This window comes from Calypte anna, chromosome Z (assembly GCF_003957555.1).
Source record: "Calypte anna isolate BGI_N300 chromosome Z, bCalAnn1_v1.p, whole genome shotgun sequence".
Classification (NCBI taxonomy): Eukaryota; Metazoa; Chordata; class Aves; order Apodiformes; family Trochilidae; genus Calypte; species Calypte anna.
This window is the reverse complement of record NC_044274.1, coordinates 59735695-59753541: the sequence shown is the minus strand read 5'-3', so window position 1 is coordinate 59753541 and position 17847 is coordinate 59735695. Positions and strand designations below refer to the sequence as shown.

Sequence of the window (17847 nt, the reverse complement as noted above, 5' to 3'; positions counted from 1 at the left end):
CCTTAATTTTTTTTCACTCTGATAACACTTTTTGTAAACTGTAGATCTTTGCAATAAAACTTGTGAGAGCCCTTATGCTTGCCCATCTTGAATGGATTTGGTTTGCTGAAGCATATGATCCAAGAATCTGTGATTTAACGAGAAACACCTTGGAACATACACCTATATTATGTGTATATATGTATTCACTGTCCTCAGTACTCAGATTCATGTCTCTACTTACTTTCAGGGTGTGCAGGGTATCTGTCCATTCCATGGAACCTATCTGAGGTATAGCTGTTAGGAGTATGCTAGTAGCCTTATTTGCATTCCCTTTAAGTGTCTTTAAAACCTTATCCACTGAAACCTAGAAATACAAAAAATATGAGTCATGCATCTCCATACTGATGATACACATTTTAAATACTCAAAACAAATTCACTTAACTCCTACATCTCCAAGTCAAAAGGTGAAACTTTAAAATGCCACAATTGTTTCAGCCAGTAAAAACATTTCATCTGTGGGTGTGTGTCTGATTATAGTTTACACAAACAGAAGAACTCAAGTATATACATCATTTTGCACAGAGCTGCAAAAGAAAAAACCACCAGACCAATTTACAGGAAGACAAGTTCTTAAACAGAGCTCATCATACACACAGACACCCCTGAGTCAGATGAAAGGAGGCAAAACATTTGCTAGTAGCAAGGCAAGTTTATGAAAATGAACCAAATAGCAACAATTGGTTCTGTTCTTACTTTCACCATCTGTCATCCAGAATAACTCAGTGATACTGATGCAAGTAAGAAAAGACTTAGTTCAGTATGTGATCTAATCAAAACCTACAGGTTCTCAGGGCAAGACCCAGAGGAAAAAAATCTACTCACTGCTTCTTCATGCTCCTTCCAGCAGTCATAATCTGTTGCCATGGCAATACTAGCATAACTCATTCCAGCTTCTTTTGCAAGAACCACTTCAGGCACTGTGGTCATGTTGATAACATCAGCTCCCCAGCTGCGAAACATCAAGCTTTCTGCTCGAGAACTGAAGCGTGGGCCTTCAATTGTGATCACTGTTCCCTTGGAATGACACTGGAGTCCAAGCTTCTTGGCAGTCTCAATAAGAACCTGCAAAACATGCCAGTATCAGGAAAGGGAAATAATTCCCCTGATGCACTGCTTTTGCATCCCATTCAAAAATTGACATAACAAAAAAAATTAGCTTTATACAAAGCAGTCAAGCTTCATACGGCCACAGCTGCCCAAAGTCCTGACAGTGTCAGTTCCCTTATCCAGCGAGAGAAATTAATAGTGCTACTAACAGGAACGACTTCTAACTCATCTGGTTTTGTCACTAGCAGATAGACTACTGTTCTCAATGAAGATGAAAAAGACTGGAGAACAGAAATTTTTTGCATGTTACTTAGGCTGTGCTTACACTGAAAACAGAATGGTGAAAAAGCTCCACTGAGCACTACTTATGGAGTTGAGCTGGTGAGGAAAATTACTAAAAGAATACCCTGGGAATCTGCAGAGAAATTATTTTCCCATGCCAGTGACAGGGCCATACACTTTACATCTACCAGGTACCTCACATTAGTCTTTATAGGTCCAACAAGGACCTTCTATATGGTAGAACCATCATGATTTTTTCTCTTGATAAACGGCCTTGCTACCACCAGTTGATATAGATGGAGTAAGAGTAAGCATTTGGAGTAAGGATGGAGATGGAGTAAGCATTTGTAAATAGGACTGGGACACCTGCAACTGTCCTGAGTCAGAAGGGGAAAGTAACTGATGACATTAATTTAAAATTAGCATCAAAAGAAAAGCTTGAATAGAAGTATAAAAGCAGCAAGGAAAGCTGTGGCAGGACAGACCTCAATAGAACAGCAAGCAGTAGAAACCTAGTTGACACCATAGGAAGCTGCTTGTCAGCACTGTGACCTTCATATAGGCCATGTGAAAGCAGCCTCCCTGCCACCCCCTTGGGAAGCCATGCACTCCACCATGGTTGGTTTGTCCACCATACTTGGCAGCAACAAGCAGCACTACCTTGAGTGTGCTGCATTACTTGTGGGGTGCCTCCTCACTGGCATGTGGATCAGAGGATTTGTGTGGAGCAGCATAAGTACACATAAGTACACATCGCCACTGCAGATGCACGTGAACAGGTCAATACACACACTCCAGAACAAAGAGGGTGAGCATGTAACCCACATGTGCTGGGGAAGGGTATTTGTGCATGCATCTGCATGAACCTGTCTGTAAGGGCAAAGCAGAGCTTCTGGGGATTAGATAAAGCAGCACACTTAGAAATTTCTAGTGGCTTATTAACATGCTTTAGGTTAATTTAATATTTATTACACCTAATATGGCAGATCATTGGTGAAATTAATTTTAAATGTATCATTCATATTTGCCAGTTAATCACACATTGTTAATAGATCGATAGACTTCAACGGTGGGTGTGACCTAAACCACAGTTGAGCAGTATTTCCCCAAAACTCTTTACAAAGTTCCAGCTTTACTCCCTCGATGATGTTGCAGTGAGTCCCATTTTCTCAAAGCAGTAGTATCCAGGGCACCCTACATAATTCAAAAGTTGCAGTTGGAGAAAAGATAAACTATTTTTAGATTCTCATTTAACTTACAATGCATATACCAAATAAAATGGAGTATTTTCAAGCATTTGCACACGTAGTTTAATATAAAGTTCATATTCCATTATTAGTCTATTATATTAATAATTTTGGCTTTATTATTATTATTGCTTTATCTATGAAACTTCCCTGATTCAAGATAAACTGAGATGAAATGATTCCAAATATTTACAGAGATAGTTTCCAGGAAAAAAGTTTAAGCACTTTCATCTGGTAGTTTCAAATGAAGTCAAAGGCATCCTTTTTCAAGCCTCACTAAGAACTCAAACCCACATGTTCTTTAAAACATCTGTTAAACTGATTAGACCACATAGCTAATGAGGAATAATCACATGTGAGACTGGGAAGTACCTAGGCGTTTTTTCTGTTTGAAAAAGAGCATTTCTCTGTTGGCTTTCCAAAAATGTATATCCAAGAACACTGCCTCTAGTTACTTAACAACTGAATGGAAACTAGCCCTGGTGTAGTTTCCTGCAAACTCAGGAAACGCATTACGCACATCTACTTGCTTCTTTAAAAAATGACAAAGAGAGACAGAGTGAAGTACACCCAACCACTTCAGTAAAACACTAGCTTTAATCATTTTCAGGAAGTGCAAAGTTAGCTCTCAATACACCCCTTGTATCTTGCATGAGATGACACCATGCTCAAAGTCAATAAGCCAACAAATCTTTGATAATATTACATGTCTAGGCTCTTACTGCACAGAAAATGCAAAGTATTTTACATAATTAGATGCTTGATGGAAGAAGAGCAAAAGCATGTACATGTGTAATATGTAGTGGTTTGTTTTGTTATGGAACTTAAAATGTCTTTACTTCATTGCAGAACACCTTGACTCTCAGTGCACTCAAGCACAGTTCTAACAGGGCTGGATATCTCAAAACGACACAGTGACAGGCCAGTTAACAAAAATGGCCTATAATGACACTGAAGTGAATTGGTGGCACAAGCAGGACACCTTGATAGTACAAATATTTGTTCAATGCTCTGGGCAGATTCGTCCACCCAATCAAAATTCATCATTGCTCTGCTCACTGCAGTAACTGACTGCACAGAGACCAAGTCTCTTAAGCAGGTATGACTGATTCTGTAAGCACCCTGTGCCCTTCAAGAATGCACACAAAATGTGCAGTTCAGTCTTCACCTTCCTTTTTCCTCAGGTCTAAGAATACACAAGGGTGGCATATTTCATCACAGACACACTCCTCCCAGAAGCTTATAAAGGTGTTGAAAATGCAAGCAGTGTTTTACACTGCTGTGTCTAAGTGTTTCTAAAATCTGAAAATCTTTTAGTGACAAAACTAAGTGGAACAGTTAAGAATAGAAGGGTACTGTAATTTGTCTCATTTCTACCTTTAACTAAGGCTTGACTCTCCACCACCACCCACTGCTACAATGCACAGAAAAGTGCCATAAAATGGGATTTCTAAATGCCATCAGAGAATTCACTAACCTCTCTGGTTTTGGCGCAGAACGGTTCTGCCATTGGAACGTGACAAACTCCTGAAAGACTGGAATGCTGCCCATCATACAAAGTACAATGTCTTTGAGTTGTCCTAGAAAAGCAGGAAACATGGTCAGAGAGGTAAGTCAGGAGAAAACGGAAGAAAAATATTTACACAAATCCAAAAACATTGCATTCCTGGGAGAGAACAAAAGTATCAAAATGATATGAATGACCACCTGTTATCAGGTTTCACTTCTGTACAAACCTTTCGGAATTGAGCTCCAGAGTATAAAACTGTATATAAAAAAAGTATAAAAAAATGCTCCAGTAGTGCATTGTCAACTCATTAGAGATAATCTATTGTTAATAAGATAATGAAATGCTGATTTGTTCCTAATTGTAAACAGGAACATTATGCTGTCATTCTATCCAAAAGAAATTAGCTAAATTTAATAGTCAGGCAAGTAATCTTTGGGTGAAAAAAAAAAAAAAAAAAAGTGCAGTAAGCTTTCAGAAAGAGAAGAAATCGAATCTGAAATACCCCAAAGCTAGTCCTTTATGAACACAAACCTTGTTCATATCATTGCACTCCTACATTCAAGGGATGCGAATTTATAGGATAGCATCTGGAAAAAAAGGTGTGAATTCAGCCAGAAAAGCCCTGCAACAGGATGTATTTTCTCAGAAAGATTACACACATGAATTGGCAGCTTGCAAGAAGAAGAACCTCCTTCCTCCTTTCTTTCAACTGAGAAACTGTTTCTTTGCACAGCAGTGGTCAAACAGGCCACAGAAATAACCATCAAGCATGTAGTTTTGACAGCTACTGAAACTGTTACCCACTGTCACTTTACCTTCAAACTTTCAAGCTAACTCAGCCAACTGGATGGCAAAAACCCTCTGGAACAAAATTCTTTTGAGATATTCCCTTCTTCCTTCCAGTAGGCCACATATTGTACTTCGTAGGAGAAAAGTAACACAAAAGCACAATTCAATCCACTGTCAAAATACAGGTAATACAACTCACAACAGCTCCCCACCCAAGTCAACAATAAATACATAAGAAAGGGTTTTAAATACAAGTTGCATCTTAGAGTAGATTTGGAAGAAAGCAAACCAAACAAGTACCAATAGAATAGCCTTAGGGTGAGATTACAAATCAGGAGATCAGCAAATTAAAACATACGAAAAAATAGGCTACAACTGTTAAAATTGGTTGAAACACTAATACAAATTTTTCCTTGATGGGATACTGCAGAGCTGCAAATAAAATATATCTGATTTTACACATTTTTTTTTCAGTGTCTGCTAATGAATTATTTAAAACTGGGAGGAAATGAGGAAAGCCACAGTCCATCTCCTCAAATATTTCTAGTCAGGTCCTTTCACTCAGAAAAACCCTGAAGAAAGATCGAATATGTACACATATCAATCTGTGATTTTCAGGTATCTTTTGTTCTTTGGAGAGAACGGCCACATCACTACATATTCTAAACAAAGAAACGCCACTATATTCATCACCAACAATGGCAAGACCCATGACTGCTCTGAGCAATGGACTTTGTGTGTTAGCAACAATTTCTCTTCTGCGTGGAAGGCTGCAACCTTGCAAAGGCAGCACTATTAAATGTAGATGGTATTTCCATAAGTTCCTAGGCTTTGGATGAGAATAAAGGCAGATGTAAACCAATCTGCCACAGATGGAAAGAACCAGAGGTGGCTGTGGAGTAATGGCTGGCACAGAGGAATGCCTTTCAGTCTCTCCTTTCAGTAGCCCTGCTTCTCAAGTTAGGAGTTGGCCATCCTCATCTGTACAGGAAGGCAGCAGATAATTTTCAGCACCTACAATATTGTTTCTCTCTACCCCTTGTAGAAAGAAGGAAGGTTACAGAATCACAAATGCTTTCCTCACCTTTCCGCCATAGAAACCAAGAGTTACACAGTAAGCAACAGTAACTTCTGAAAGCTGCTCTCTCTTCAAGACCCTTCCCACACACCCTGACTGACTTTGGAGCCAGCAAGAAACAATACGTGAAGAACTCAACAAAGGCTCTCTGCTCCTTAGCTGTCACAGTTTTAAGTGTGTAGAACTACTCTCTATTTCTTTCCCCATCAGAAACAACAGATCATAACTGAATGTTGTACAACTGTCCGATTGTTTATATTAAAATAGGAAGAAGTCACCAAGTGCCTGCCTAGAAACTAGGCATACTACTAGTGGTAGAAGTGCACAATCCAGAGGAATGATTAAGGGAAAGCAGAGATGGGGGAAATAGGAAGCAGCACCTGAAAGTAGTAGTCTTAGAACTGCAGGCAAGCAGTTAGCTGTCTGAATAGCTTCTGCCACCCATCCACAGGGCTCCACAGAGAGCTCTGAACAGATCCTCACACTGTCTCTTTACCAAACAGTGCATGATGGTACAGGAAAAAGTAAAATTCTTACCCTGGGAACAACTATGTGTGTTTTTTATGCATAACCACTTGTGATCAAGCTCAATGAGACAGGCCAGATCTTGCATGGTTATAGTTTTGACATGCCTGTCTTGCCCTTACTGCTTTTCAAATTCAAAGCTGCATATAGTGTAGTTTATAAGGTGTCCCCAGAGTTTGCAGTCCTCACCCTGCAGCAACAGCCACACTTTTAATCAGACACTAAGATGGATTTTGCTCCTTCATTTTGATTTTATAACAACAACACAAGACTTTATGGCAAAGCTTACTATGACTAATGCTAAGAAACAAAATCAGATTAAAATAAGTGAATAAAACAATAATTTCAATCAGTGACAAACTGTCTTCAACAACTTGCACCTTCACCTTTCCTTTTGTTCCAGTAGTTATTATCAACAAGTTATTACTAATTAACAAAATGAAAATTCACGCTGTCATGTGGTGTATACAAAGCAGTCTCAGCATGCTCTGCCTATTCAGGGACACCAAAAGAAAATTCTCTTTGTTTCCATAATCATTTATGATAATGCAATCACTCCTACAGATGATACACTCCCGTGAAGGCAAAACTACAGTCCCTACTTGCAAAGAACCACCAGTCTAACATCTACTAGCAAAGATAATCAGGGGAAGACTTACCACTGAAAACAATTTTTAAAATGAAACAGACATTCAAAACATGCTTGGGTGCCATCTTGTGTAACTTGCTCTATGTGAACCTGCTTTAGCAGGAAGATTGGACTAGATCATCACCTGAAGTCTCTCCCAACTCCTACGATTCTGTGATTCAGTAATGATTTTAAAATTCATATAACATGTTGTTTTCCACACTGAAACATTCTCATATGCTTTCCTGAAGCCATGAAACAAGTCCTCACAAGTTCCCACCTGCTTACATCAAAATGAAACACTGTCCATATGTGGGTTATGCTATTACTACTGGTGTCCATCTGAATGAACTCTAAATAAAGACACAGGCAGGAACTCTGGAGATCATCTGGTCCAACGTGATTCTCAAGCAGGGCCACCTGTAACTGACTTCCCAGACCCCTGTCTAGGTGAGTATCTCTGAGCAAGGAGAGTACACCACTCTCTAGGCAAGGAGAGTCCTGTCACTGGCACCACTGGAAAGAACATGGCTCTGTCTTCTTTGCACTCTCCCTTTGGGTACTTACATACATTGATGAAATCCCCCTTGAGTATTTTCCAGGCTGAACAGTACCATCTCTCAAAGCCTTTCCTCATAGGAAAGGCAGTCCAATACCCTCAGCATCTTTGTGGTCCTTTGCTGGACTCTCTTCAATATGTCCCTGTCTCTCTTTATTGGGAAGCCCAGAACTAGATACAGTATGCCAGGTACAGCACCACCAGTGCTGAGTAGAGGAGAAGCCAGGTCACCTTCCCTGACCTGCCTACTAATGAAGCCCATGATACTACTTGTCTACTTTGATGCAATGTAACTGATCCCTGTCCTCTCACTCACCTTCACGTCAGATAAATATACTTATTTTTTTCTACAACTATTTTTTTCTTCTTCTTCTTGAAAGAGACATGTTCTTTCTGCTTGACTTTTTCAGGAGTTAGTTTCTCCATACTTCCACTCCTCATCTGTAGCAGGTATTAACTCTGCAATCATTCCAGCTGTTTCTTGTTTAAAGCTGCAGGCTCTCTGGGCCAGAGGATGCTTCTTACCATGCATGCAGTTCACAGTTTAGCATGACTAGGCTCTCACCAACAGTGTGGGACTTACTAAGTGAAAATACTGTCAAAATAACTGGATCTTTACCCACAATCATCTGCACCGTGTGTATGATGAATAACTTTCCCACATAAATAAATACCAATAGTAAAATTATTCATTTCCAAGTACTACTGACAGAACAAGGATGATTATGATTCAATCTGTATAAATGAAGTGATCAGCCTAAATACTTTTAGACTTTAAATTTTTATTTTTTTTTTAAAAAGGACCATTGTCAGCAATACAGCTGCTCTCCACCCATAAATCAACTCCTGTATGACAGGAAGCAGCTTATATGGGGCTTGCTCACGCCATGCTTAAGTCATCTAGATACACTGTACTCTCTGACAAGAAAAAGCATTTCAGTAACATGAACACACAAATGCCAGTAAGTCAAAACTTGAGTAGCACTGCACTGCAGAGAACAATCCAAGGTATACATGTTCAGTTAGCAATGAAATACTGCCAACAGCCCCATGAAAGCACAAAGAAGATGCATAAATCACTCCAAATACTTAAAACTGGGTAGAACATCAGATTCTTCCTAGAACTTAGAATAGCCAGTGCTCTTACCAGTGTTCTTCCCCCACATCTGCAAACAGGAGATCTCTTCAGAAGACCCTTCCCAAGGAGCTATATTTCAGTTCATTTGAGGCCCTTCTTCAAAGTCTGGCAGTTCTTCTAGGTCTGCTAGCACTGAGCTTGTAATTTCATTCCTGTTTCCTATCTTGTATGAATTTCACTTTTTGCCATAAGAACTAAGTCTATAATCTCATTCCAGAAAAACATAATTTAGCAGTAACATGTTAGTATGCCATTTCACCTCAGCTGTCCCTTTTTTTCTCTCCAAAACTAAGAAAACAATTAAAAACAAGTGCTACTCACCTGTCAATGAACTGGTCAATTATGACAAGATCACCAGGTTGTATCTCCTCGCGTAATGAACCACAGGCAGTAGTCACTAGTACATGTGAACAATTTTCCTCTTTTAATGCCCAGATATTGGCACGGTAATTGATGTTTGATGGCATAATTGTATGATGCCTTCCATGTCTGCAGAGATACATATTGCAAGAGAGTAAAATAAATCAGATGAAATAATTTTCCTTCTCCCAGATAAAGAGAATTCCAGAAAATGTAATCTCCCTAACAACACTGAAAGGGGAACAGATAATTTCAGCCACTTCCAATTCAGCTTGTTTTCCTAACTGTATTAAGGTTCCCTCAGTGTTTGATTTAAGAAGCAGTGGTGTTATTTTTTTTAGGACACAAAATGTCTAAGTTCAAGTTTGCATTGAAAAGAATGTTAAAAATTCAATCCATATGCTTTAGCAGCTTCAGGAGTACAAAAAAGCCTTTTTCTCTGAAATTTTAAAATCAGCTCCATAGATACTGAAAACTGAGGTTTAGGAAATAAATCTTCTAGGAACTACAATGAATTTCTATACACATTCCTATACACATAAATTTATATACACATCTACAGATTTCCTGTTCAGAACTACTGTTTGTATTGTCCCATGGAGACAAGAGTGGCACATCACAGGAAATTAAAAACAGAAAGAACACATTATTTTAATGCATTGCCTTCCCAAATAAAACAGTAGAATGATCATTATTTTCTCTTTGCTCTCAGAATACTCTGACAGCTTTCATAAAAAGAAAGAATGACTTCACACTTTTGCAGTACATGTTTTCACCAAGACAGGAAAACAGTCTTATAAGCATCAGCTTGGGTGTTATCTGTCATTGATACAGAGGTACATCTCTCACATAATGATTACACACATTTGAAAATTATTTTCAGCCACAGGAGAGGAAAGATGGGATTTAATTGCCCAACTGATTGTTCACAGAGACCAAAAGGTCTTAAGAACCTGAACAGCTCGGAACTGGAGCTGCACATATGACCGAGCACTGTCAGGAAGGATTCCCATGTTGTCACTAGCATTTCTGAGAAGCTACTAGGCAGGTACATTTATTGTTTCATGTTGCAGTCAGTGTCACAATCCTCTTCTAGAATACACACACCTTTATTTTAAAATCTGCAGCTCATGAGCTACTCTGTTATTTTTTCCAAAACACAAAGTGAAGCTCCAGATACCCTATCCCCCAAAAATGTAAACTCATGAGGTGCATATGTGAATAGTCATAAATCCTAGTGAGGATGTAAACCACAACAGAGCTTTTGAGTCATCTGCAGCTAGAGGCCTACTTTGATACAGCACAGCTACAAGACCTTGGTTTTGCATTTCATTTGAGAAAGAAAGAAAAATGTTGTTCAGGTTCAATAAAACACATGAGCAAAGTCCATGCAAGATAAGAAAAGCAAAACCAGGGACAGAAGTGTAGCTGCAGAGATGGCAAGTCAGCAGCTTAATGGAAAAATACTTGCATGAAAAGAACCAGGGCACTGAGTGAACCACTGGGTGCTACATTGCCCTGGACAGCCCCACCCTGGGCCTTCACCCAAACCTCTGCAGTCTGAGTCTTGGTGTTTTCACCTCCAAGCTCTGGCTCCAGGCCTCATTCCTGGACTGAGCTATATCACAGCTGTTTCTGTCCCCAGGGATGACTCCTGAATGGCCTTCAGACCTATGCTGCCGTTTGTCTCCAGACTAATTTTATGGATGGACTTTGGACACATGCTGCAGCCTTCTCTCCAGTCCTGTCCTTGGCCCCATCTCCTACTGCTCTTGAACAGACTCCCTGAATGGATCCTGGACTTGATTCATCACCTCAACCTGTCTGGGACAGCTACCTGCACCTGGACCCTGCTGCCATTACCTGGCTCTGCTCATAAAAACAATCCAGGAAGGGAGAAGTAAATGGGACGCAGCCTCCAAAGCATAAAAGTAATGGCTAGAGGACCAAGAAGCAAGTTTGAGGAGTCTACAGTGGTAACAGAGATATAGTTCACCTGGAAACAGACAATTTCCCAGTTTCACAAAGGAAATCTGCAAACCCAGGGAAAAGATTGATTACTGAGGTTATTAGGTACCACCCACCTACTAGCAGAGCCTTGCAGGGTGGCATTCTTCCTAAGGACGCACCCCCACTGGATTTCTCTTTCCTCATCTAGATGGTATTTTTAACACTTAGTCCCTGCTGCACTGAATTTTTTCGAGAAAAGAACCCAGACCAGCAGGACTTTGCTAGCAACCACACAGAACAAGACAAAGTCACAGCGAAAATTCAGTTCACTTAATATAAAAAGAAAGCAACTTTTGAGAAAACTCTAAGACACATAATATAAAACTCCATAAAATGTTCATTTACCTTGCTAACAGCACACAGTCCACATTTTTTATCTTTCCCAATATCAAAGCATCAGATGGCTGCAAAACAAGCAAAGAAGAATGAGTTATTGCATGACAAAGACATTAGAAATCTTAACTGCCACTTAAAGATAAGCATGATAGTTATGAAAGGAAGTAAGGTTACCACTGTAGCCTAAATTTGTTTTTTCATCTTAGCTCTGCCATTTGATATGGTAAATTAGTAAACCAGTCTGAAACAGGAGTAACAAACTTGATACCAGAAGGCCTAGCAACACAATTTTTCCAGTGTTCATACTAACAGTAATATTGCAACCTCCTACTTCAGGGTTTGAAACAGTAATGCTTTCAAATACTTTGAAACAGTATTTCAACCATGGCTACAAAAAGGAAAAAAAAAAAAAAGAAGCATGTACATGTTTGCCTCTGAACTACTTAGCACCTCCCATTCCCTGTAAAGTTTGCTTGCTTTTTATTTACGTAGGTACCATTCCCTATTACAAGTCCCCTCCCAACAGAATTTGCAATTAATCTATCCCTTTCCATAACATTGCCCATCTTCTGTGTCCCCTTTCTACCATGGTCACTTGAGGGATGTAGGGAAGAGCTCTGGACTCCTTCAACCCACGCTCCACTCCCTGCAGCTTCCTGATAAACTCCCTCCTTCCTGCTACTGGGTATCCCACTTTCTAGAAGTGAACTGTGGTATGACAGAGAACTTCTGCCGGCAGAAGCAGTGTTGTATTTGGTCAGTCCAGGGACCAGGTGACAGCATGCAGTCTCCTCTCACAGCTACACAAAGAGAACGTGCATTCCTCCTGACTAATAGATTGTATAGAAAATCTCTTTAAAGCTCTATAATTTAGTCAACCACCTGCATTTAGGTTCTGCCACAGATCTACCACTATTTTTGTATAAAGAGAAAGTTACATAAAGTGTATTTTCAGAACTGTTGTCTACTCTGACTTATTTTTAGAAGTCTACATTTAATATTAACTTGTTGACATTTAATCTATTTACCTTTACCTATGCTCTTCTTAACCAGACACGGCTTTAGGAGTGAAATTTCACACAGTGCAAGAGCCTTGCTGTGTAGTTGCCAAGACATTCTGATAATGTTGCAGCATCCCATAACAATGAAGGTTCACAGTCACTACAGTATTTGGGGTTTAGTTCTTTTGGGGTTTGTTTTGTTAAGAGAGCACAAATTTGCTCTCTAAACATATAAGTAATAAGCATGCAACTCAGCTCACACTAGGATCAAAAGTATTCTTATAAACTGAGGACATTAGCCAAGATTCCTTCTCTACTACTGAAATGAAAAGTACAGATCACCAAGTTTAAGACCAGACTCTTTGCTTCACAACTGACAGATTCAAGGTTTAGCAGTTTCCAAAAGATCTGGGGTAGAAAGGTGCAATTTAACTGCTATCCATCCTTGCCCCAGATCTCCACTGAATTCTGGCATACAATTCTAATGCAGAGAGAACTCAACAGCTATGAAATCCAACTGGCTTCAACATCTAGTTGCAGCAACCATGATTTCCTTCTCTGTCTACTGCTACCCAAGTAACTGCAAAAGGCTTCAGGATGGCATCGTAACAGGAGTGGTTGTTATCTTTACACAGACTTCCACATTCAGGGCATCTTCCAGGTGACCGCCTGAATAACTTGCTTGTATGTGATTGTTAGAAACATGGCAGATAAAAAGAAAGATTTGGAACAAAGAATGTGCTGTTGAATTATTAACTGACAGTTGAAGACAATTTGTAGATACTGCATTGCTGGTCATTAAAATAGAGGAAATAAGGATACATCAGTGTATGGAAAGTTACAAGGAAGTGAAAGATACAGAAATTTGAAACTATGTGTTAACCATGTAACGAAGTTAGAGTCCTTCCTTTTCATACTCAGTCCCACAGGTTCTTTCCAACCTCTCTACAGTTGGAGTCAGGAGCCTTGAAACGGTGGTTAAAATAGCAAAAAATTCCAATGAACAATGAAAATTTAATGCTCTAATACAGTACTTTCAGAGCAGGATTTAATAAAAAGCCCAATAAAAAGTTCTCAGAAACTAATAATTCATCTATGTATTTATAGACTTAAAAAAATCCTAATAGATGTACAACTCAGTGTTGCAAAAGAAAACAGGGAGAACCCGAGGCTAAGATTATGACAGTAACAAGCAGTTGAAAGAAGTCCCCTTGGTCTGCAATGTAAATAAGCATAAAGTATTATTTATGTCATGCTTACAGAATTAATTTTTCCCTCATCTCATCTCAGAAGCAAGCTGGAACAGAAAATCAGATAAACAAGCATACTAAAAATCTAAGAAAAAATATCTTATAGTGTCTCCAAGACTTTATTTCTGTTATGATCTAATTTAAGGACAAAAAATGTTCTAATGATCTAATTTTAGGAACCACTTTGAGGAAGCGGATAAGAAGCTTAAGTGTTGTGTCACATGGTTTGATTTTCCTGATGCAAGTATTCAAAGTTCATTTGAGAGGTGGAAATCCCCCTTGCTTTTTTTTGCCAGATAATACATATGACCATAGTAACAGGAAGATATTTTGCCAATCTGGGTAAAGGTGATTCAGAACCAGGTTCTGTCACGCAGAAAGTAAACCAATTTAACTGAAAGTATATGCAGAACAAAGTTTTATTTGTAGCTTCAGAATTCAAAGGTGAAGACAAATGCAGGTGCGAGCAATTTTCTTTCCTGTATGAGAACAGTATTTTCCATATCTGGAGATGCAATGATTTTTTCAGAATTAGAGAATTTGCCATAGAATACCAAATTTTTGATGCAATTAAAATGGTGGAAGAAAGAAAGGGAAAAAAGAAGGCTGGAGTATTAACAGTTTTAAGTGTACTTATTTCTCTAAAAACTAGCATAGTGGATTTTTACTAGTATTAATGATTTAACTTCAAGGATCATGGGAGGACCAATGCCAACAGAAATTTCAAAAAATTCTTATACTCATTTCCTTTGAACTTTTGCATATTTCACCTGAAAAAACATATCCACATTACCTAATGATGTGAGTTTTGTTACTAGACAATTCTTATGATACAAGAAGGCCACAGAAGACAATTCAACAATTCTGTAACAACAAATGTAAGCTTTTATTCTACTTTGAGAAGTAAAGAAACAGCATTAAAGAAATTTTCATCTTTCCATTTGTCAAATGTCAAAGATCCCAAGGTACATCACTACCAGAAAAGTTTTCAGGTCAAATTCTTCTAGCTGTTTCCCTGCTTAGAAACCCAATAATTAAAAAGCAAAATTTAAGTGAAGTAGAATTCATTTTCACTTTCATTTTTACAGGGTAGAATTAAGTGGACATACATTTTTTAACTATGCCTTGCATTTACCTTTTGGAATGCAGACCAGATACATATAGAATGGTTCAGGTTGGAAATTATGCTAAAGGTCATTTAGTTTCATCCCCTTTCCATGAGCAGGGACACCTCTCACTAGACCATGCTGCTTGAAACTCCCTTCAACCTGGCCTTGATCACTTACAGGGAGGGGGCAGCCACAATTTCACTGGGCGATCTCTTCCAGCATCTCCTAATGTCTAAACCTGATTCTCCTCTCTTCCAATTAAAAGCCAGTACCTCTTGTCCTACTTCTGCACGCCCTGTAAAAAGTCCCTCCCCAGCTTGCTTGCCAGCTCATGTTGAGCTTCTGAGCCAGCACCCCCAAGTTCTTATACTCATAGCTGCTCTCAATCCATTCTTCTCCCAGTCTGTATTCCCATTTGGGATTGCCATGGCTGAGGTGCAAGGCTTTGAACTTGCTGAACTTCATGAGGTTGGTATGTGACTACCTCTCAAGCCTGTCAAGGTCCCTCTGGATGGTGTCCTTTCCCTCCAGTGTGTCAGCCTCACTGCACAGCTTGGTGTCACCAGCAAAGTCGCTGAGAGTGCATTCCAATTCAATTCCAATTGTGTATGTGCAAACAAAGATGTTAAAACAGCACTGATCCCAGTACTGACCCCTGAGGAACACCACTTGTCACTGGTCTCCATATGGACATTGAATCATCAACAATTCTCTGAGTGTGCCCATCCAGCCAATTCCTTATCCACCAAGTGGTTCATCCATCATGTCTCTATCTTTGCAACTTAGAGATCAGGATATCACATGATGTTGAACACTTTGCACAGGTCCAGGTAGATGATGTCAGTTGCTCTTCACTTGTCCACCAATGCTGTCACTGCCTTATAAGAGGTCACCAAATTTGTCAGGAATGATTAGTCCTTGGCAAACCCGTGCTGGCTGTCACAAACCACCTCCCCATTTTGCATGTGTTATTTGCAGACCACTTCCTGAGGATATGCTCCATGATCTTGCCACGCAGAGGTGAGACTTGACTGGCCTCTTCTTTGTACTCCACCCTGGCTACCTGTCCTTGCTCCCATGCTCTGTAGACTTTTTACACCTGAGAGTCCAGGAGCTAAGGAGCTAAGGATGAACAAGGGTTCATCCATGTAGGCATCCTTGCATTCTTGCCTGCCTTCTTCCTTCTTGGGAGGCATTGCTCCTGGGCTTGAAGGAGGTGATCCTTGAATCTTTGACCAGCTTTCTTGGGCCCCTATCCCCTCCAGGAATTTATCCCATGGTACCCTACCCTACTTTCCTGAAGTCCAGAGTAGTGACCTTACTCTGCAGCCTCCTGTTGCCCTCAGGATCTTGAATCCCACCATTTCAGAGTCACAGCACCCAGCACTGCCCTTAAGAGTCACATTAACCACAAGCCACTCCCTGTTGGCGAGAAAAAGGTTCAGGATAGCAACGTTTCCCCTGTTGGTTCCTCTACCACTTGGAGAAAGAAATTGCCACCAGTGCATTCAAGGAACCTCCTGGACTGCTGTGTCCTGCTGTGTTGTCCTCCAACAGATACTGGCGTGGCTGAAATCCCCATGAAGATGAGGGCTTATGAATGCAGTCACTCCTATGTGTCCATAGAGGGCCCCATCTGCTCAGCCTGCCTGTCCAGTTGGCCTGTAGGAGACAACCCCCCACTATGGGATCACTTGCCTCTGTCTTCCCTATATCCCTGGACTCTCAGCTGGCTCCTCACCCACTCCACCCAGAGCTCCGTGGACTCCAGCTGGTCATTGAGATAGAAGGCAACACCCCCTCCTCTTCTCCCCTTTCTGTCCTTCATAAACAGCACGTACACATTCATTGCCATGCTCCAGTTTTTAGGAGCCATACCACCATGTCTCAGTGATGCTGGTAACATCATAGCCTTGCAGGCATGCACAAATTTCTAATGCCCCTTGTTTGTTCCCCATGCTCTGTGTAATTTGCATGGATGATTTAAGTTGGTCCCCTACTGAAGCTGTCTTACTAGCTGGGATTATATTCTGCATTTCAGGTGTTGTCCTGCTGGCCTGTGATTATTCTCCAGGTCCAGGGCATCTGTAACTGGCACTGTCATCAAAATGGTAGCAGTGGGATGGATTGAGGATTCCCTCCCCTGGAAACAAATTTAAAGCTCTCTTTACTAAATTGGCAAGCCTATGGCCAAAGATGCTGTCCTCCTCCTCTGAGAGATGGACACCACCAGCCCCTAGGAGAACAGGTTTCTCAAAGCAAGTTCCATGGTATAAGTAGCAGAAGTCCCAGCTGTAGCACTTCCATTGCCCTTTCAAGCCTCAATGACTGGGAGGATTGATGAAAATACTAGCTGCACTCCCAAGTCTCTTATTACTGCTCCCAGGGCTCTGTAATGCTTCTTGAAAGTCTTCCTTACTGTATCACTGGTGCCTACACAAAACAGCAGCAGCAGATAACAGTCAGTGGGATGCACAAGATTTGGTAGTCTTTCACTGACATCCTTGATACACGCACCCAGGAAGCAGAACTCTTTACTGAGGGTTTGGGTTGACAAATTGTACATTTCAGAAGAGAGTGTCCAACTACTATCATTGTTTTTTCTTGGTTGCACTAGGTGCTGTATGGTCGGCTGATCAGGCTGCCCCACTCAGCTCCTCTATCTTACCTGATGTAACATGTTTTCCTCTTCAGTCTGAAGAAATGTGAAGCAGTTCTGCACAAGCACCTCAGGCTTTAATGGAGGTTTTTCCTTCCTGCTGGTTTTCACCTTTGCAAGTTTCATTACTAGTTTCTGTCCTTTCTATGTGTGCTGACAGGGGAGTTATTGGCTGTTTGACCACAGGCTATCTCCTCTGTCTCCCTGATGTTACACTCACTGCCTTTTCACTCTTTCCAGAATCTTAGCCATCTGCTGCAGGAGGTGCTCCTCCT

The 17847-nt window shown here is 40.3% G+C and overlaps 1 protein-coding gene across 3 annotated transcripts in view; it reads right to left on the bottom strand.

Moving 5' to 3' along the window:
• Positions 1 to 17847, bottom strand: part of MTAP (methylthioadenosine phosphorylase) — a 32552-nt gene that overhangs the window by 8629 nt on the left and 6076 nt on the right. For all 3 annotated transcript variants that reach the window (XM_030467956.1, XM_030467957.1, XM_030467955.1), the window contains exons 3-7: positions 11563 to 11621; positions 9169 to 9336; positions 4098 to 4200; positions 867 to 1106; positions 224 to 346 (exon numbers count right to left, since the gene is read on the bottom strand). In XM_030467956.1, coding sequence (XP_030323816.1) covers positions 224 to 346; positions 867 to 1106; positions 4098 to 4200; positions 9169 to 9336; positions 11563 to 11621 — 693 coding nt within the window. The remainder of the gene's footprint in view (positions 1 to 223; positions 347 to 866; positions 1107 to 4097; positions 4201 to 9168; positions 9337 to 11562; positions 11622 to 17847) is intronic.